The sequence below is a fragment of the Anguilla anguilla genome, chromosome 9 (assembly GCF_013347855.1).
Source record: "Anguilla anguilla isolate fAngAng1 chromosome 9, fAngAng1.pri, whole genome shotgun sequence".
Lineage (NCBI taxonomy): Eukaryota > Metazoa > Chordata > Actinopteri > Anguilliformes > Anguillidae > Anguilla > Anguilla anguilla.
This window is the reverse complement of record NC_049209.1, coordinates 45,895,906-45,916,317: the sequence shown is the minus strand read 5'-3', so window position 1 is coordinate 45,916,317 and position 20,412 is coordinate 45,895,906. Positions and strand designations below refer to the sequence as shown.

General features: G+C 41.6%; 3 protein-coding genes across 6 annotated transcripts in view; 1 reads left to right on the top strand and 2 right to left on the bottom strand.

Annotated features, from left to right (window-relative positions):
* Positions 1–5,661, bottom strand: part of xrra1 (X-ray radiation resistance associated 1) — a 7,763-nt gene extending 2,102 nt beyond the window's left edge. The window contains exons 1-12 of one of the 3 annotated variants that reach the window (XM_035432219.1): positions 5,288–5,661; positions 4,874–5,043; positions 4,595–4,666; positions 4,243–4,315; positions 3,870–3,967; positions 3,479–3,627; positions 3,052–3,156; positions 1,777–1,967; positions 1,625–1,677; positions 1,334–1,435; positions 957–1,050; positions 350–489 (exon numbers count right to left, since the gene is read on the bottom strand). In XM_035432219.1, the coding sequence (XP_035288110.1) occupies positions 350–489; positions 957–1,050; positions 1,334–1,435; positions 1,625–1,677; positions 1,777–1,967; positions 3,052–3,156; positions 3,479–3,627; positions 3,870–3,967; positions 4,243–4,315; positions 4,595–4,666; positions 4,874–5,043; positions 5,288–5,381 (1,341 nt within the window). In that variant the 5' untranslated portion in view covers positions 5,382–5,661. The remainder of the gene's footprint in view (positions 1–349; positions 490–956; positions 1,051–1,333; positions 1,436–1,624; positions 1,678–1,776; positions 1,968–3,051; positions 3,157–3,478; positions 3,628–3,869; positions 3,968–4,242; positions 4,316–4,594; positions 4,667–4,873; positions 5,044–5,287) is intronic. The other 2 variants (XM_035432221.1, XM_035432220.1) reach the window with 2 other exon arrangements.
* A 1,237-nt stretch (positions 5,662–6,898) lies between these two features.
* neu3.1 (sialidase 3 (membrane sialidase), tandem duplicate 1) lies at positions 6,899–9,656 on the top strand. Of its 2 annotated transcripts, none has more exons than XM_035431850.1 (3): positions 6,899–7,029; positions 7,691–7,933; positions 8,061–9,656. In XM_035431850.1, the coding sequence occupies exons 2-3, from the start codon at positions 7,700–7,702 to the stop codon at positions 9,066–9,068; spliced, it is 1,242 nt and encodes a 413-aa protein (XP_035287741.1). In that variant the 5' UTR covers positions 6,899–7,029; positions 7,691–7,699; the 3' UTR covers positions 9,069–9,656. The 2 variants fall into 2 exon arrangements, with proteins under 2 accessions (XP_035287741.1, XP_035287742.1); XM_035431851.1 differs by having other exon boundaries at positions 6,976–7,130.
* A 586-nt stretch (positions 9,657–10,242) lies between these two features.
* Positions 10,243–13,917, bottom strand: wdr73 (WD repeat domain 73). Its single transcript, XM_035432196.1, has 8 exons — positions 13,814–13,917; positions 13,530–13,597; positions 13,347–13,435; positions 13,106–13,194; positions 12,828–12,895; positions 12,308–12,469; positions 11,343–11,720; positions 10,243–11,043 (listed from the first exon to the last, which is right to left on the bottom strand). The coding sequence occupies exons 1-8, from the start codon at positions 13,870–13,872 to the stop codon at positions 10,802–10,804; spliced, it is 1,155 nt and encodes a 384-aa protein (XP_035288087.1). The 5' UTR covers positions 13,873–13,917; the 3' UTR covers positions 10,243–10,801.
* Positions 13,918–20,412: the final 6,495 nt, after the last annotated feature.

The window sequence follows — 20,412 nt, the reverse complement described above, 5'->3', positions numbered from 1 at the left end:
TAAACTCACATTCTGAATTTACTGAACTTGAAATGGAATTGATCCAGACCTTGGCAGTAAAACAGGAAGTAAACCTTACGAATAGGTTCCAACCACCCAAAACATTACAATCTGCCAATCAAATTTCTGGCCACTTTGGTATATATCAACTAATCGCAGTCCCTGAATTTTATAAGAACATAGAGAACCTCACTCAGGTATGTTTTCACATTCTGCCCAGAGTTCAAATCCCGAATGACCACAATCCTTAGCGCTTTATGAGCAAAAAATACTTCAATGAAAAAAATGAATGATCTTTAAAAATACTTTTTTTTAAAAGATCACCACTGTCTTTTTGATCTGCACGCACTGTGAACACTTTCCCCCCGACCTTTCGCTTGGGGTTGACTGGAATCGCGATGCGCGGCTTCACGGAGCGCTGTGCTTTCCGCCGCCTTATGGCGACGCCCAGCCTGTCGTGGAGGAAGTGGGTCAGCATGGGCGGGTCCCCTACGGAAAAAAAACACACAGAAACGAGATCTTTGAGAACAACGCCCGCAACCGCAACACCGCCATCACTCACAGCACTCACACAACATTGCTGTCCAGAATTCTGTAGAATAGGCTTGTTTTTGACAAGCCTTATCTTATCATCTCCGGGGTTCTCTGAATAGCATTTGCGTTTTGTAACCATGGAACCAGAAAAAGTGTAGAAATTGGGGCCCTGCACGAACTGGCCTTTCATTACACACAGCATGTTTAAAGGGGGCTATTGACTGCAGGCAGTGGGCTGCCACAATAATAAATTAATTATTTAAGTGCTGGTCTGCTTTGTGCCAAATTGATGCATGACTTTTCAGTGATGTTTCGGGTCTATGAACAAGGGCGCTCATTCCAAAGTTGAGAGAAAAGAAAAAGTGTGGGGGGAACAAAAGCTGGACTCATCGTTATCAGACAACACAAGCCGGTGGAATTACCGCTCCTCTGCGTGGTGAGCGGGTTCGAGTGAATCACAAGCTCAGTGAGCGAAGGAAACCAGGCCACCGCCAACAGCGCCTCTTCTACCGCTATCTGTGGACAGGAGTAAGAAACCAAACATTATCACTGTAAAATGGGGGCGGGGGGGGGGGGGAGGGGGGGGGGTCAAACGCCAGTCCTACAGGTGTCTGCATGTTTACTGTCTGCACGTTTTGTGGTTTATTTTCAATAAAATCAGGCCTTGGAAGCCAATCGGTGACTTACGCACTTAATCATCATCGCAAGTGCAGAAACACAGCACAAAAGAGCAGAGTCAGGAACCCCCGACTATAGAGTGTATACCTCACAGAATCCTCCACAAAATAGGTGCACAGACCTTGTTGTCAGCTAGATTCAAGGTTCTCAGCTCTGGAAGGGGCAGGTGGAATTCACTGGAAATCTGTAGTGGGGAATAGGTTCTCCGATGGGTGTAATCCTCCTTCAAGAACAAGACCATGAAAAAGACCACATTGTTTGTGTTGGCCAGGACTATACTGTCTTGCAAGCACTTCCTGTTTTCTAGCTGACAGTTTGTTCAGTGTAAACAGTAGTGTTGGGCGTGGTGCCTAGTACAGTATGACAAAAATTCCTTTTCCAACATGGAAAACTGACACTGGCCAAACCGTACACTAGTGCTGTTCTTGTTCAGTTCCTGCTCCACCGTGGGAAAACCATTATTATCTGCATTTAAGAAAAAAGAGAAGAAAAAAAACAAGTAAACATTTAATGCAAAGAACTATCTTAAACTGTAAATTGGCTGAAATTCACCCCTTACAGTACCAGTTCTCTCCACAGATTTGTTGCTGGTTGCCAGCATTGCACAGTCTGAAACAAGGACTGGTCCATGTCCCAGATCTTCACTGTGTTGTTTGCTGCAGCTCTTCAGATTCTGTCCAGCTCTACAATCTCCAAACTGTTGCAAGTAAGGCACCTCTGTGATGTAGTTTCCCTGTAGATTTAAATACCGTAGCCTAAAATTGCAAATGAAAACATCACAAATATATGAATATACATATTTAGTCACTGGCGTTGACTATCAAGTTTAGTAAACGCCAATTCCCAATCCTATCAGTACTCCTTCTCATCTACAACGTCGACCACAAACCCAGAGGGCAAAGATCACCACTAGTCCCAAAAAAATGCTAGTGAAACCAGCCACTGCTTATTTCACCTGTTTGTTTTTTTTTTTTTGTTTTTTTTTGGGACCAGTTACGAGGTAACATAACACTCTTGGAGGAGAGCGCTTTTTTGTCTGTTACAGACTCACACACTCCCTGCACTGCCAGTATCAGTTGCTGGATGCCCACTGAACATTTTTATGGTTAAAAGTCAATAAAGATTTGGTGAAATGGCATCTAGGCATTCAGGTGAACACCCGAATACATTTTGTTGAAAACTGAAAGTTTTCTAGCCGACTAGGACGTGGCCAGGGTAAAAACTGACCTATATTGGGATTAACCTCGCCTGTTTATTTCAAAACATCTGTCAGGCTAGATTTCCACCCCTCTAGGTGTCTAGATTCCAACTTTGGCTCACTGGGTAGCGATGAGAGGCAATTACCCTCTGGGGTACCGTCACTAACCGACAAATGATTCAGGAAAATTCTAACCTAAACTGGACATCTCAGTACTGCACCTGCAAGCTCAGCACCTTCACTGACTGCACCACCAGGGCACCAGATACAAAGAAAAATAAGTCTATGAAAACAAGGGTAAAATATATACATTTAATATATCTTTTTTTATGTGTATCACACACAATGAATTAAAAGCAGTATGTCCATATAGAGAAAAAAAATTGGCATCTACAGGAAGTTAAAAAACACCCTTTCTGGAGAAAGTCAATCAAGACACATTCGCTGACAGAAGGGGAAATGCTCCCTCGTATTTCAAGCACATTTTGTTTAGAAACATCTTTCCCTGAAGATTCCACAGAATCAGGACAAATGCTTTTTCAATTTTAGAGGAATTTAATAGGTGAAAATACTGAAGGTTTATACCCAGTTCCGCTACACACTGGACATCCCAGAAGTGTAAATGAGATGAATGAGCTGACCTTTTGAGATTGGCAAGGCTGTTGAAGACTCCCGGAGAGCAGAGTCTATTGTCATCAAGCGTCAAGACCTCCAGGGAACTGAAAAGCATGCCCTGTTCCAAAGTCCTGTTCACAGATATACTGTTAAGGCTTTGTATAGGTCTAGTACAGTACACTGATATCAACAAGGATGTTTTTGTAAAAAAAAAAAAAAAAACATAACTGTGATTGGTGGATGTACCCCAAATCCTGATAACTTCATAGTCAAATATCATGAAATACCATGAATGTGCGCTGTCCATTTTCTTATGATAACATTACTGTTGCTAGCGCCAGGGTCATTTGCATATTCATTAGCCACCATTACTGTGTTTAAAATCAGAGAATTGTATGCAACATTACTCAAATATCAATATTACCCTTACAGATGAACAAAAGCCCTGTTTACCACTGGGTAGGGTCATAGTGTGGAGAAGCCATGTCGTCAGGTAGTGTCTGCAGTCCATTTCCTGTGAGATGAAGGACTTTGAGGCAAGGAAGCAGCCCAATGGACAGGATATCTTCACTGGACAGGTGGTTGTAGGACAAGTCCAGTGTCTGTAACAAAAATTAATTCATTTAGCAAAATTACAAAATACAGCATAATTGTCAATTCACTCAGGTCTAAGAAGCTTCTACTCGGTCCTGAAATGTTTGGGCGGCCATCAATCAAACTGCCGAAGAAACATTTCGTGCTTTCGTCCCGGGCATCGTGACTCAACGAGCTGAGGGAGTGATGCGCATTTAAATCATGGCGTTTGAAGGCGGCCACGTCAGCAGCTTCATTCAGGAGGCTTTACCTCCAGATGAGGAAAGTCGCCAGCGTTCACCGCCAGGCTGTGTATCCCGTTCAGCGACAGCTCAAGCTCCCTTAGGATGGGAAACCAACTGAAAGGCTCTACAATGGACAACGAGAAAACATATATTGTGCCGTATGTTAAGATAGTCCACTTCCATAAAACCTACAATATCTTAGACACTTTTAATGTCTACCAGGCATTTTATGTGTATAGCACAATCCATTAAAGTAGGGGTTTACCTCCCTATACATTATATCTGACAATGTACACGCAATACATTTTTGTTTCTCGTTATTTGTCTTTATATTACATCACATAGTGTTTGTTCTGCCAATATTTGATTCAAAAGAACCAACAAAAAAAAAAAACCTACCCAGATTCAAATGATTTTCAGAGGCATTAATGTAAGCAACATTGTCGAATTCTTCAAAATCCTCTGGCTTGGCCTGATGCATGGGTAGTAACAAAAGATGTGGTAAACACCATGAATCTCTAATTAAGTAATTAAGTACATCAGTCAACTGTGTGAAACCCGTACTATGATATCTCAGTTTGCCCCGTCTTGTCCTCCCACTGTTTAAAACTTGCAATGCAATTGCAAAACATTATTGCTACATTAAATTATTTATAAACATATCAGCTACTCCATAAAAAAGCAGACAGCATTTCTCTCTCCAACTCCCACTCTTTGCCTATTAAGCGTTAGAAACAAACTGGAATCTTACCGAGTGCAATTTCTGGTCACTAATGTTAACACTGCACAACTCAGAAGGCTTGTCCACACTGTGTAATCTCATCTGAAACACAGCATGATGGTTTCTATCAATTCCTTTTTTGTAATAACCTAATAAACTTTGCAAATGGCTTAAGCTGTATGTTGAAGAATAATAGAAATTGCATTTTTATCTAAAAAGCAATGTTCAGACCACATGCCAAAAAATGAAGCCTGGGCTTGAAAAATAAAAAAGTAAAAATTATTAACACATAAAATTGTGTATCCTTACCAACAGAGCCCCATCTAACGTGTTGCAGGTTATGTCTGTTTTGCCAGAGTCTTGAAGCTTTGTACTCCCAGACACCACCGACTCCTCTGCAGTGCAATGTTCTGGAGCCTTTCTACTTCTGTATTTTTCTTCGATGGCATTTCTGTGAGCTACAAGCCAGTGTCCTGCTCCTGTTATTTTTTTTGTGGGGCGGGGGGGGGGGGGGGGGGGGGGGGGGGGCACGCACACACAACAGTAAGAAAACCTGCCGAGTTGTAACTGACTTAAATTATTCATGTAACGTGCCGACTTACGTCCTCTTTTAGGCTACCAGCATACATGATCAAGCAACAAGAGAATAAATATAGAACAATGCATTACATGAACTTAAAGAATGGGTCATTCAAATTGTTTAAATACGTCTATACTGTATACCTTCTTTGCTTGGCTGAAAGAACGATCTGACGGGAAAACAATTTGTGAGACACGCTTCTCCGTCGTCTAGTTTGTACAGCCCACCTGTAGCCATCGCGGCTGATTCTGCGATAATGTAAAACCGAGGCTATACTGTAGGCTATATGTACAGCTATGTCACATCTTAATCCCCGGAGAAATTAAAGTCGACCTGCATGTAACCGTGTCAATAGCATATTAGATTTGAATTATCGATATCAATCGATAGCTCTGAATGTTGTACACACTATCGCATGCTGATGAGTTTACTATCCCTGTATTGGGCTGGTTACTGTAACCGATTACTGTTGTGGCATTTCCATGATGTCCCCAATGAACGGTTGTCTTGGCGACGCAACAAACAAAGTGGGAATTGGATCTTGTAGTTTGCAGTGCTTCAGAAATACAATTCCCAGATATGTAAGCATCTCTTCCGTTTCCGTTTAGTTTTGCGGAGTAACTCATGTTATGGTTATTTGCTTTTTGATTGAAGTTTTGCTTGCAGAAATTTATGCTAGACAAAATAGAATGGCAAAAGAGTCATCTTACGCAGGCCAGTTGTTATTCTAAATTCTACCTACAAGTTTACAGACCAATATACATTTATACACTATACACTATATGCATTTCAATGTTTTTTGGGTGGAAACTCTCCTACTTCAACCTTCAGTGTTGTCATTTATTCCAAAATTTAATTCTAAATGTGAGTAGGTACACCCTGACCGTGTGGGCTATAAAATATAAATGGATCACACACGTATCTGATGCTCTTTCAATACTGTAGGGGACGGGACAGGATCTACATTGTGTAAAACTTTGCTAAAATGTTTTTTTTTTTTTTTTTTTTAATGAGCGTATAGCTACCAGGATTAATGTATGTGTATAGTGTCCAGCAAAGGCAGAACTGGAAATGGAGAGTAGTCGGGGGAGAGAGGGAACAAATTGCTGAGGTGACAGAAAGCAATGGGCGACATTCCAAGAAGTACCATTTGCAATAAATTGAGTAGGATGATGAACTCACACGAGAGATGAGAGAAGTCCTTATTGTGTGTATTCAAGCCTGGAATTCGCCAGCTCGTGATATCACATGTTCATATTTGTGACATCATCAATACGATGATGTCAGAATGCTCGGCCTGAAAACAGAGAGGAAAAACAAGGGGGAGAGAAAAGTAAAATAAAAAGAATGCCTCTTGCTCCCTGTTGACAGAGAAGCAGTTAGATTTGAGGGTGAAGAGGTCACACAAGAAGGAAAGGGGAGGCAAATGAACCCACAAGCCATTTTCAGCTCAGACTTTCATTTACAAGGTGAAGGGGAGGGAGGACTAAGTGACTAGGTTGTATCCTGTATTGCATACTGAAGAAGGCCATGTGTTGACATCTGTGGCCTGCTGTTTTTTGTAACTGTCAGTAAAAAAAAACAGACAGGCACACACCCACACATGCATGCACGCACAAATGCACACGTATGCAAACCTAAGCTATTGAGGTTAATTTTTTACTCTCAATGAAGTACGAATCACTTGGCAATAAAAATAGATTTGTTCCAGGAGAAGAGGGTACATTTGGTTGCAGCCAGTCGCTGTTTACGCCAACTTCACATGAAAAACTACGTTACCCAGAATGCATGTAGCAAGTCCACCTTTAGCCAAGCATTTGTCTTCCTCGTAGATGCAGTGCACTGTAGCCAACCAAGTGAAAAGCCGTTTTAAGGTTCATCTTTGGCAAGTATCTATCTGACTGTTTTGGGAATGGGGAAGAGATAACATCGTTTTCTTGTTCGTTTTCGTTAGCAGTAACTTATTGCTCAAAAATTATATTTCAGGTATTTCTGTATTCATGTGTACCGAATGTTCACTTATGTTGAGGAATGCACACGCATATTGTTATTTTTGTTTAGAAAACAGCGTGTCAGTGGCAACAAGCCGCCGAGCTAATCATTTTAAACTAGAAAGCTGCAACTATAGCTAATTAGCTCCAGCAAAATGTTTGAGGCTCTTGTAGTTAAACTGCGACGAGCTGCAGCCACATTTCTTTCACCTCTTGTCATGTAATGATTTGTGCAAGAAATTAATGAAAAATAATGTGTTCATGGGATGGCCAGCTAGATTGCTCCATTTAGCGCTTAATCACACTCACGTGTACGCACTGATAGACGAGGCTAACTTCACAGATAACCCAAACGCAAGGTTGACATGCATTTTCTTTTCTGAATGTGTACGTTCTGCGTGCGATATTTATTGCTAGTTCCATTACATATTCGTTCTAGAATGATTTGATACGCCGTCGATCGTATGCATACGTAACAAAATACTATTAAATTCTATGTAGTGTATATCTTTGATAAACTGCGTTTAACAGTTGTTTACTTGTTTTCTGGCGCAGAATTTAATAATGGGCAATACAACATCGAGGAGGAGTTCGAATCGAATCGCAATGGAGCCCAAAAAGACCACCGTGTTCAAACAGGAGCAGACGCGTGGCATAACATACAGGATCCCGGCTCTCATCTACCTCAGAGAAGCTAAAACATATCTAGCCTTTGCGGAGAAGCGCTCAACCCCGCGTGACAGCGACGCCAAGCTCATAGTGATGCGGAAGGGAACGCTGTTAAATGGTTCTATTCAGGTACAGCATTCGTGCATTAAAATATGTCTATCTGGGTTGTATACAAGTGCTTATTTGCATAAATGGACTGTTAACTGGTTATTTCAATTCCAATAAAATCCTATTCTAACACACAAGTGTTTTGCAGTGGTCATCCCCACAGGAACTATCTTCTGCAGGTCTGCCAGATCATCGCACCATGAACCCCTGCCCCGTGTACGAGAGGATTTCCAAAACCCTTTTCCTCTTCTTCATCTGCGTTAAGGGCGGCGCAACAGAGCACCATCAGATCGTAACGGGCAAGAACGCGGCCAGGCTGTGTTACGTTTCTAGCAAAGACGACGGTCTGACTTGGAGCAAGGCGAAGGACCTGACCGACAGCGTGATCGGCAAGAAGGTCCGAAACTGGGCCACCTTCGCCGTCGGGCCCGGGCACGGCGTCCAGACGGAGGGCGGGCGGCTCGTCGTCCCCGCCTACGTCTACTACATCCACTGCAAGTGCGCCTGCCTCCCCTTCCCCTGCTCCGTCAAGCCTCACGCCCTCACCTTCTACAGCGACGACCGCGGGGACACGTGGAACGTCGGGCGCATCGTCCAGCGGAAGTCCTGCGAGTGCCAAATGGCCGAGATCATCGACCGCGACGGCCGGAGCCACCTGTACTGCAACGCCCGCAACACCGGCGGCCACAGGGTGGAGGCGCTGAGCGAGACCAGCGGGAGCGCCTTCGACAGGCCCTGCCTGGCCCCGCGGCTGGTGGAGCAGCGCTCCGGCGGTTGCCAGGGAAGCGTGATCGGCTTCCCCGTGCCCGAGTCCCTCGCGGAGGACCAGGTCGGGGCGAACAGGGACGACATCAACCTGCCGTACTCCTCGGACGCGCAGACCTGGCTGCTGTTCTCGCACCCGACCAGCAGGGGGAAGCGGAGCGACCTGGGCGTGTACCTCAACAGGTCCCCGCTGCACACGCTGGGCTGGGAGAAGCCCTGGATCATCAACCACGGCCCCAGCGGCTACTCCGACCTGGCCCACTGCGAGGGGGAGCAGTTCGCTTGCCTCGTGGAGTGCGGGAAGGAGAGTGAACTTGAGGAGATAGCCCTTGTGGATTTCCACCTCAGCGACGTCTTGGATGCAATAAACGGGAAGCTACATTCACCCTAGGTTCTCGTAGTAGCACTTAAAATTAAAAATAGGTACACTGTTTTGCCTATCCCTCGGCCAGTAAATGCATGCGGATAGTAAAATGGTGCCCCCCCCCCCCCCCCCCCCAACCTCCCCCCTTTTTGAATTTTCATTTACTGCCTTATTACTGTTAGCACAACATGCTGTATTTCTGAAAAAAGCTTAAGAATGACCCTTTCAGTATGCTGTCTGTAATTTCTAGAAAATTATCTATAAACTCTTGTTTTCAGTTTACAGAATGTGTGTTGTATACTGTATGTACGTTAACATTCAATAAGTTTTTGAGGATGAATGCCAAATTAAAGGCGATTGTGATCAGAGCAGTTCCATTCAAAGCACTGTAGCATCTGGAACACTGAATTTATGATTGCAGCCAAAAATGAACATGAAAGAAAAAAATGTAATCCATTTTCAGAACGGCATCATTGCTCCCTAGACTCCAGTTTGTACTTTGGATATGGTTTTAAAATCACAAAGGGGCTGTCTGTGATGCATGTGTCAGTTGTCAAAGGACACTGCTGATCCATTGTACTCTGTGCCAAAATAAATTAATTTTGTGTAATTGTATGAAAGCCTCATACCTGGCTCATTTCTCCACAAAAATGGCTGACCATCTTGCATTATGCTAGGATGAGAAACCTTCATTGAAGGAATCTACCATTCTCTGCGATGAAAATTGTTTTAAAATGTACTATGAAGCACACTACACGGATCAGTCGGGTTGAAATGAAAACAGGGATTAAATTAAATTAATCGAACTAAAGACCAAATGGCGTGCGTAAAACAGTGTCAGCATCATCACATGCTCAGTCCAGCATCCAGACCAGCTCCAGCATGCAAATGCTTTCCTTGAATGTAAACCAGAGGAGTTTCACACGGGGTATTCCCCAAGCACCAGCTACCAGCCACCATGACTACTTCTATCCTTGTGTTGTTATAACACACAGTTGCTGACGATTAGCCGTATATTGTCATGGGTGTGGCTCCTGTAATTCCTATTCACACCTCAGGTGGATTCTCACAAGCCCACTTGGTATTTCGCCAGACTAGAGCAATCAAAACGGATGCTTCTCCCCGTTACGCGCACTGCAAGATGAAGAGAACTTACCTTCTTTAACTGCAATTGTGACCGCTGAAAGAATATTTCATTGTGGGCAATTCAACTTTGTTTTATTTACTTTGATCGTCCTCCTGCTGCGTTGGACACTACGTACTTGCACAGTAATTGATCATAGCCATATAAAACGCATGTTCTGTCAACCAATTAGTTTATAGCTGAATAGATTGCTAGTTTACAAATCATTTTGGTAAAATGGGACGATTACTGTTTACAGGTATGTACATTTTTCTTTGTGTTTCGTGTCTGTCATCAACTGCCAGTTTCACCCTTCATACTTAAACGAGAAGTGAGTGCCTGTATAGATGTGAGATAGGCAGATGAGATTAACAGGAGCGAGCATTAAAGGGGAAATGAAACGACGGTACTGTGTTGCACACCAACTGGGGACCTCCTCCAGACAGGGGGTTTACAAACTTTCAATCTCCCGTCGCTAATGCTGTCAACAGTTTATGCGAAACCGCCATCCCAGAATGACAGTTCTTCTGATAGTGTTGTATCTGTGCAACCTCTACCAACTAGCCTTCAGCTTTTCTTAATCGGCTGGCTACTTGCATGTCTTGGGAACACCCTGTTCTCAGACAGTCTTCAAGACTCAAGTGTTGCCAGCTCTGTCGTCCACCCAGTCCCACACGTGTAAGGACCCGTCGGTTGCGGCCGAAAGAACAGTCCGCGGTTTCCATGGATGCCAAACGTGAGTCGTGACCAAAGCAGCGTCAGCGTCCGCCTCAAACCCCGACGACATCACATGACCTCTGTGTGTAAAAAGTGGCTCTGTCTCCTTTAATTCTGGTCCCCAATCCGCGGTGTCATAGATCTGTACTGTTCCATCAAAACCTGGAAAATTTACATAATGAAAATGCAATACTGTCTTAAACGAATCAGGAATGATCTACTTTTGACAAGGTTATTATACAGCTGGGCTTTTTTTCTCTAATGGAATGTCGTGATGATATTGACGACACGCCTGAAATGATGCAATTAGATTTGAATCAAGCTGACTAAAGATTTGAATCAGCTTGACTAAAACACACACTGGGGTGGTAAAATCATCTGGGACAACCTTTCACACAAAGTCTTCCAGCTCAACCAAGAGAGTAAACCCAACAGCAGTGGAGAAGCAATCGGCTGCTTACCTGAAACTGCAAGGTGATCGCTCAAAGCGGGGGCCCACGTCACGGTCACAAAGTCGGGGCAGGGGGGGGTTTCGTGCGGGACGTTAAGCTGGGCCCGACACAGTGGACCTCTCGGATCCCTCAGATCCGACACGACCACCTGTCCGGAGGAGGAGAGCTGAGCCACCGTGCGAGAGGCGGCGGCGTCCGACGGGGAGGGGCCTCTCTTCAGCCCCATGTTCCAGAAGGAGCCCCCCCCCCGATCTCCGGGGCGGCCCATCTGAAGGGCAGAGGGCGCCCGCGTGTCGCACAGACACAGGTCGCCGCGTTCGCCGCACACCAGGAACGTGTCGCCGTCCACGAACTGCAGACCGCTCACGGGATCCGACGAGCCCGAATCTGCGCAAAAAGAGAAGGTACCACACGCCTTTGAGACAAAAGCGGGAAAACACGCTTACAAACGGCAAAATAAAGCCATGCGGATCCTACGTAATAGACCATGGAAATGACCAATTTGTGTTTCAGCAATCAAACAGAAATCGAACATACTGCTATATACGGATTTTTCCGGAAGATATAATGATAAATATAATTCAGACCTGCATGATATATCATTACATTACAGGCATTCAGCAGATGCTCTTATCCAGAGCGACTTACGCAACTTTTACATAGCATTTACATTGTATCCAATTATACAGCAGGGCATATACTGAAGCAATGCAGGTTAAGTACTTTGCTCAAGGGTACAACGGCAGTGCCCTACCGGGGAATCAAAGCTGCGTCCTTCACTTTACAAGTAACTCCTTTCCCATTATACTACACTGCCTCCACGAATTAAGGGAGAAATCTACATGGCGTCCACAGCAACAGTATGGAAAATGCAACTAACTATAAAGATATTAACTTAATGGTGCAGAGGCGCTATAAAGGTAGGCCTTTAACCTGTGTGGCCAGTTCAGAAGCGAGCATAAATGTGTTGTTACCCATTGCGTACAGCACTCTTCCTGAGGCCAGCTCGGTTATTTGGATATCTCTGAATTCAGAGCCATGTAAAACGCATGCAGCTCCTGCAGAGCCAGATGCAATTCTGCACTGTTTATCCGAGCTAATCTTAGGCTCTATACATCCTGTATTCTTGATCGTATCTGCAATATAAGGACAGAAGAGACAAACATCAGTGGCATCAAAAAAAACAAAACTTCAATGAGCTATATTTCCATATTTTTCACATCACAGACTATGCCAGCCAAGGTGTAAAATAACCTTATTTCGTTCAATTTTTAAATCTTTTGTGTAAAGCAATGTAAGCACATACTTTAATTGTATTCCAAAATGGCACAATTACAGTTTATTAAAACAATTACAGAATAAAAAGCACAACAGCACATTTATATGTAACGACTACATCCTGCTACATAAACGAGAGTTAATCATGAGTTATGAGGTAGGTGTGTACTGTACATTGCCTCCTCAAGTAAGGGAAAAAAAAAAAAAAAAACTCACCGCTGTCATCTTCTCCGATCTGCCATACCTGCAGTTTGGAGCCAGGGGCACCGCTGGTGACAACACACCTGTCAGGAATCAAAATTCAGATGGATGAGGATCGTCAAGCTGGCATAGCATTTGGTTTGGATGAAAGGGTTAAATAAGTGATTTCAGATTTTCAGGGGAAACCAGTATATAAACATTCTAAAATTAACCACGGTAAAAGTGTTTAGTTGGACATGTAACGTACGTGTGTGAAGTGTGGGCAACTTAGTACAATAATTATTAAGATTTACCTGGTTCCTGCAATATGTTTCAGGCGGTTAACAGACTCCTCAGAGAAACCACCATGACCTACTTTAAAATCTCTTTCAGAACAAAGACCCTGTTGATATGACAGAAAAATGTGAGAACCAGTCCGAACAAGCATAACATGCAGTCATCACACATCTTTACTCTAATTTGTGATGAATTTCATTATTTCCTCTATACTCTGTTTTAAATGCATCAAGTAAACATCAATCCGGTTAATCTTACCTGGTTCCCTTTTGCAAAGAGCTTTTGTGGCAAAAGAAGCTCTAAAATTTCATTTGTTTTTGTAGTTGAATAACCGGCTACACAAACACCTAAAAATGACAAACAAGCAAGACAAAAATTGTATTGTATTAAAATATACAGAATGTCACAGATCGAAAGTGGATCTGTGATGCTTGAACTCACTTTTTTCCGCAGTCCACTCAATAACCTGGGTTGGTTCTTGAAGTTCGAACACGTGAAGATCGCTGTATCTAATAGAGAAAAGGATGATGCGCTAAGAAATGCATTCTATAAATACTCCCTCATTTGCTACAGTATAACTACGGCCGGTCTAACCATAAAGTAGACGTGATCAGAAGCAATGCGAAGTAGCTCTTCGTTATTACGAAGCTTTGCTATCAGGTAAAACGACAGCTGTGGTTTTTCCACATGCAAATTCAGTAATATGCAGCTTGCATTTTACTCACAGTTTTAATGACTCGATAAACCAGTCATCAATATCAGCTTCCAGCGAAGTTTCCTCCATCTTCAAGAATGAAAATGAATGGCCTATTGCTTCCGGGTGGAGAGAACGCACGCACCCTGGGACGTATGTACCGATTGCTTAGTTTTAGCCAATCAGAAACGTCTCTCTTTGCAACGAATTTTGAAGGATGAATTTACCGACCAAAACCGTTATTTCGAGATAAGCAACAGAGAACCGTTCAGGAGTTGTGTTTTCTATAGAAAACACAAGGGGGAATGGGCAATTAAGGAAACAATAGATAAGAATTATCCATTCGCTAAAGAAAACGCAGACAACACATAAAGAGTATTTTGAAGTAAATGTCACATATTTGTATTATGTTACATATTCGTATTATATTTAATTTTGTTATATTTTCTTAAATATGCCTCGTCACAGTCATGTCTTTATGTACTACATTTCACTAAATACTGTCAATTGTAGTTCTATAGTTCTTCGCAACGTATTATTTAGAGTTCAAAATATTAGTTTGAACCTTTTTGGCAGAATATCTGAGTAGCCTACAATAGTATTTTTTAAATTGAAAAGCTGACAAAAAATATTTTATTTGACATTGCTTTAAAAAAATTAAAAGCATGAAATAATTTGTAGCAATTAACATTCATAATTGTTAGACACTGAAAAAGAAGCTATGTTGGTTTTCAAGTCAACTCACTTACTGTCAAACATTATTTCATCTGAATGTATAAAAGGGAAGCTGTAAAGAAGATCTTAATTTAAGTGCTTTTACAAAACCAAAAGTTGCTCCTCCCCCCTCAAACCCAACACCAGTTTGGACTAGCCAGGGACAGCTGCAGTGACAGTGTGAAGACTGTAAACCCCCTGTATACAGATTTGTGAGGGTTTACTCCATTGTGGTGATGTCACGCTGTCGCGCTGACTGAATAGCAGTGGGCAAGAGACTGAATGATAAACCAGACGACAATGAGACGCACAATGCCGCGTCGCATGTTTACCAATGTCACCCGTGCCTCTATCCTCTACTGCGCCAGACCAGACACTGCCGTTTCTTCAGACAAACGCTCAACAGCGGCTCGCGTTCGGTTTGTTTTCGAGTAGGCCTAAAAGCTATTTCTGCGCTGAATATGGTGAATGAGCTGGCTTAGCACCGGTATGCATGGGATTGTTCCGTTATTCGTTTATGTGGCGGGTATATTCTTTTCCAGTGAGTCACTGGATTGTTGCTGAAGATTTTTGCGAAAAATGCCTCCATGTATGATGGGTGTATTGTTTGTGTCAGACTGTCGTATCAGCCTGTGGTGCATACTTGTACAATGACGGTTGGCTTTGAAATAATGGGTGGAAACTTCCCTGGATAAAACACAGCAATGACAAGTATTGCAAGTATTTAGACACCCATATTGTGTGCTGTGTGCAGCACCAAAGAAGATGATGTCTCCCTTGTGAGCCTATTGTTGCCTGAAATTGTGCATGTGTGTTTGTGTCACCCAAGTTGTGTTACAAAAGTTTTTGTGTGCTCCCCAACACCCCAACCCACCCCCATTCCCAAGCGGTTATATTGATTTTTTTTTTTTTAATATATGAAATCATTAAAATGACAAAATATATTTAGTATATCTCATATTTATGTCTAACAGACATATTTATAATTAAAACATTTATAAATACTAAATGAAGCTGTAATCATGTCAATTCATCTTGAGACTCTAAACTACACAGTAACTTGCTGCATTGGATTGAGCGATTGATTTTCAGTTAAGTTTCCATTCTTTACATTTTTAAATGTTATCAAGAAATACAGGAAAGCATTCTTTCCTGGAATGAACAAACAAATATCAATATTTTGGTATTTAAAAAATAATAAATATCAAATAAATAAAAAATAGAAATTTTTGCACGTCAGCAATCATTTTCCATTTTTTCTAATTTTGTCATTCTAGATACATTTTCTGACTCCCCGTGTAACACCTTTTTTATTTTTCCCACTTTCAAATTAATGAACAAAAAACAGAAAGAGTATACTTATTTGAGCTTTTTAAAAACACTTTATTAGAAAACAAATCACTCCATACATGAAAATAACTGTTTTTGTGGGTGACATAAACACGAACATGACCTCTATACTTCATTCACAAATGTGCCGCTCTGTTGTGGCGACAATATCTGGGTCAGTCATTTGACTTTGTTATTGTCCTGTAGTCAAACAATGCAGTCCACGGCATACCGTATTTAGACCTTTGGCTGCATGAACTGTTCAAATCTCCACAGAGCGAATACTGCTGGTGCGTGTGGTTAAAAAAAAAAAAAGTAAAAGTGTGGTGTTTGGGTTCCATCTGCATACATTTTTCAGATCACTCCCCCCACTGCCTCACCTAATGAAAGTTTTTAAAGAGAGTGTTTGTGGAAAGTCATGTGTTAGATAAACAGATATATGTAGGGAAAACAAAATGACATCCTCAATGTCAGCAGACTATAGCATGCCTAGAGGCAAAAAAAGAAGAGCACTCCATTTGCTGCAGCCTTTTAACTATCTGTTTCATTTAAAACTATTTATTTTTAAATATTATTTATGAAGGAAAAAAAGACTGGTTTAGATGCTTCAGACACTGCTGCTTCTTCCTCTAAAATATCACTATATCTGAAATATTCTTCAATACTTTATTATTCATCTTCACATACAGCGTTTATACTGGGTCCCACACCATTGTCTTTTGAGCTAATGTTGCGCTTAAACCTCACCTACAGTATTAAACCAATCAATGCAATAATGGTTGGATTTCAAAGCCAAATTTAGATATATTTCATAACGTCTGCTGTATAACTGAAGGGAAGCAAGGGGGTGTCAAAGGGACTGTATAATTATATTTTTTACTTGCCAATCAAGGAAAGGGCAGCTGAGCCCTTTTGTTTGTTTTATGCTCCCACCACCACTGAAAGTGCCTTTTCATTTTATGTCAGGTTAAAAGCTGTAAATCTTCAGCTTGTGGTGTCCGACGGGTGTCATTATTTTTTGGTGCTTGTTACATCCGCACAGCACAGCACCTGCAAAAGACAAAACAAAAACAATACAAGTTCCTCCACATGGTGCATAAATTTGGCAGGATCATTCTACAGGATCTCTTGATTGCAGATTTCCGTCATGTACAGTTTGAGAAGGACAGGTGTGGATGATTGTATTTGGTGAGGTCATCCTTTCTTATATAATTGTTTCTGTGTTTTTGATCATTTTATGTAACATTAACACATTCAGTCTACTTCTTATACATTACCCATTAGGGATTAGTTTACTTGAACCACCTCTATTTTTTACACGTTTGACTGATTTTTATGCTAAATTTTAATTTTTTTATTGATGCTGAAGTGGTGAAGAACATATATGTCCTTTTTTCTTTGGAACAAACAAATATCTTGTTATTTGATAAGCGTAACCATTCCTGTGTGATTAAATAATTTAATTCAGCAAACAAATATTTATTATGATCTTCATAGTCTTGCATATTTCATTTGATCGGGCCTCACTCAAACTCTTTAGATCAAATCTTGCTTCTTATGAACTGGGTAATGCTGCACATAATTGTCTTTAAATATGAAAATGGATCCAATTTTACCTGGAAAAGTAAATGTTAATGTCATATTGCATATTATAATTTTTTTAAATACATGCATTTGAAAGGTACCCTGGTGTTCATTTTGATTCTGATTTGTCTTGATTCAGGTGTAATAAAGCTTCAACTTATGGACCTCTTCCCTTTGCATACCATTGACGCTGTATGTCTATCATCGTGTCTGAGCAAATACTTTCCTTGCGGTTCATTTTACAACTTTTATTTGCTTATCTGAACTAAGCATTCAAGCTCAAATTAGTTATAAATGAGATATTTAATTATAATTTTCTGCTAGATATTTATATTTGGCAAGAAGAATATTTTTCTGTTCATCAAGGACAAAACTGAAACATGTAAGTTTTGCGTGTGCAGCCCATGTACCTGTATCTACGAGGACAACCGTGGTGTCCAACAATGTACTCTTGGGCATAGCAGAACCGTCGGCAGAGTCCTCTATACCCGCATGTCCAGTACTGAGCTTCGGCGTCATCAGCTAGGAAGTAAGGCAAACTGGAGTTAGCCTCAGGATGGTTCAGAAACGCACCCCTATTACAGTTCTCGAAAATGTGTGTTTTCATTTTGTTTTCCTCATTCAGCTGACAAACATTCAGCCAACAACAGTCAGCTAATGGTGTTGGGGCAAGAATAGGAGTTCTTATTTTCTTTAAATATGTTTTTTAAATTACATTTTTTATTTAAATCAATATTATATTTATCATTTAAATATTTTTAAACAAAACTTCAATTTGTGCATTTATTTTAACAGCATTAAACTAATGTACATCATAATTAGTAGTGGTAGAAGAACGACTGGGTTAGCAGTAAAATAAATATTAGGAGCAGTGGCAGAAATAGTAATTAGTAATGATGGTTGTAGGATTATTGGTTGTGGTACTAAAAGACACACTTTGCTTGTAGTAAGGGCTGTTATTAGGTCAAAAAGGAAAAAATCTATAACCATAACAATTTTCTGGTGAATGCAGTAATGTTGTACTAATCACACCACCACCTGGAGACACACACACATGCACATACACACACACGTGCATACACATGCAGATACACACACGCGAACACACACTCTTACACACAAACACAAACACACTTACACACACACACACAAACACACATTCACTTACACGCACACACGCACTCACATATAGGGCTCAGTCTTTTCTTACCTTCAGCAGCTGATATCAGCATAAGCAGCAGGAAGATAGCCAGGCTCAGTCTCTTCATATTTGGGACCTCAGACTTCTCAGACCAGGCAGCCCCCGAGGCTCATGCTGCATTTATAGAGTCTTTCAGCCCCAGGGGGCGGAGCCATTGGGAGCTGGGCCAAATCACAACAATAATGGCACACAACTCACTGAGTGGGAATACAAGGAGGGTCACACTCCCATCTGATATCAGATGTTTCACGAGACCTGATCATCGAAGAAACCATCAGTTCTTGGCTAATGATATCCACAATAAAATGTTCAGAGTTCGTTCAAATCTAACAAAGTACATATGAGTGTGATTGGGAGCATATTGTTCTCTGTAAGGGTTGATTTAACACTATACATTTTACTGTGTAGAAACACTCCAGTCAAGAATAATTCACAGTTAATCTTAAGCCTAGATGATGCCCCCCCCCCCCTGCCCATAATCATATTTGACTGGAGAGATTTTTTTTTTTAGTCTGGGTTTAGATCATTACTGTGTGAAATGAGGGAGTAAAGAAAGAACATGTGAATACAGGCCAGAGAGGACACCTAATACATAACTTATTCATTTAGCTAAATATTAGCTTTGCACAACTTAGGTAGAACTAAAGTAATGTAAGCAAAAGTAAAACCACTGCTCCGTGCAGCCACCTCAAAAGATCTATACCTGCCATGTCTCTTCTAACAGTTCAAATAAAGGGGGAAAATGTACTTCCCTCATAAAATCAGTCACGGTGGATTGAAATGGATCCACGTGCCTACTGCAGTCTGTTGCGTGTACAGGGATCCCAGCCAATGTTGTTCATCCAGCATCCCGCGCTGCTCTGGGGCTCTGTCTGCGACCAGACAGGGCGAGTGCCCTGCTGACTGCGTAACATAATGCTGACGTGGTCAAATTGGAATCGCGGGGGCTATTGTTCCAAGGATGACAAAGGCTGTAATGTACATGTTTGAACTAACACACCTCCACTGCTGGTTTTTTTTTTTTTTTGGAAGGGGGGGGGGGTAGTGTATAGAGGGGCTGTCAGCTATCAGTTATCATGACAGTGCTTCTCTTTATATACACTGTGTTCCTCAAAGTTTTCTTGGTCACATCTGTTACGTTACTGTTTAATTGTACAATGTACTGCATGTTTTTAAATGGTAGGCTACAGATCACAACTCATAGGTAGAGCCAGTGGTGCTGTGGCGGGGCATCGGTATTCAAGATACATGGCAGCAGCACTGGTGGCTGGTTCTTCCTTCTGGAGCAGATGTGCAGTGGCTGTATTGCAGTGGGTCTGGCTGTTTCCGCTGAAAAAAAAAGTACAGCATTACTTCAAACACCCAGATCTGTGACAGAGGCAGCAGTGGGAAATCCAGGTTCAGAAAGTAAAAGTCCTCCCCAGTATTTTGTGCCAATCACCTGGATTTGTTAATTAGCATAATTCCTCAGCATGGAGGTAGAACTGATTAGTGAAATCAGGAGGATTGCTCTATATGCACAATATATCCCCATAACTAAGCGCAATATTGTGGCTCTACATATATTTTAACAATACCACATACTGGAAACCTAACATGCAACGAAGAACGTGAGAATATAATCAATATGGCACATGCGCAAAACCTTGGTTTAGTTTTAACCGCAGTGTTTATAAAATGAATCAACGGAACTTTAGATAAGTACCTGAGAATCCCACTAGGGGGAGTAAGAACGTTATCCCTTCTGCTTCAATTTGGTATCAACCCTTCCATTTCCACTGTTCATGAACATGAATCGTTTT

Coding starts and splice junctions, on each gene's coding strand:
- neu3.1 (XM_035431850.1), top strand. CDS start 7,700: ATGGGCAATACAACATCGAGGAGGAGTTCGAATCGAATCGCAATGGAG. Junction 7,934..8,060: donor TGTTAAATGGTTCTATTCAG/GTACAGCATTCG, acceptor AGTGTTTTGCAG/TGGTCATCCCCACAGGAACT.
- wdr73 (XM_035432196.1), bottom strand. CDS start 13,872: ATGGAGGAAACTTCGCTGGAAGCTGATATTGATGACTGGTTTATCGAG. Junction 13,436..13,529: donor TGAGTGGACTGCGGAAAAAA/GTGAGTTCAAGC, acceptor TGTCATTTTTAG/GTGTTTGTGTAGCCGGTTAT. Junction 11,044..11,342: donor CGATCACCTTGCAGTTTCAG/GTAAGCAGCCGA, acceptor TAAATTTTCCAG/GTTTTGATGGAACAGTACAG.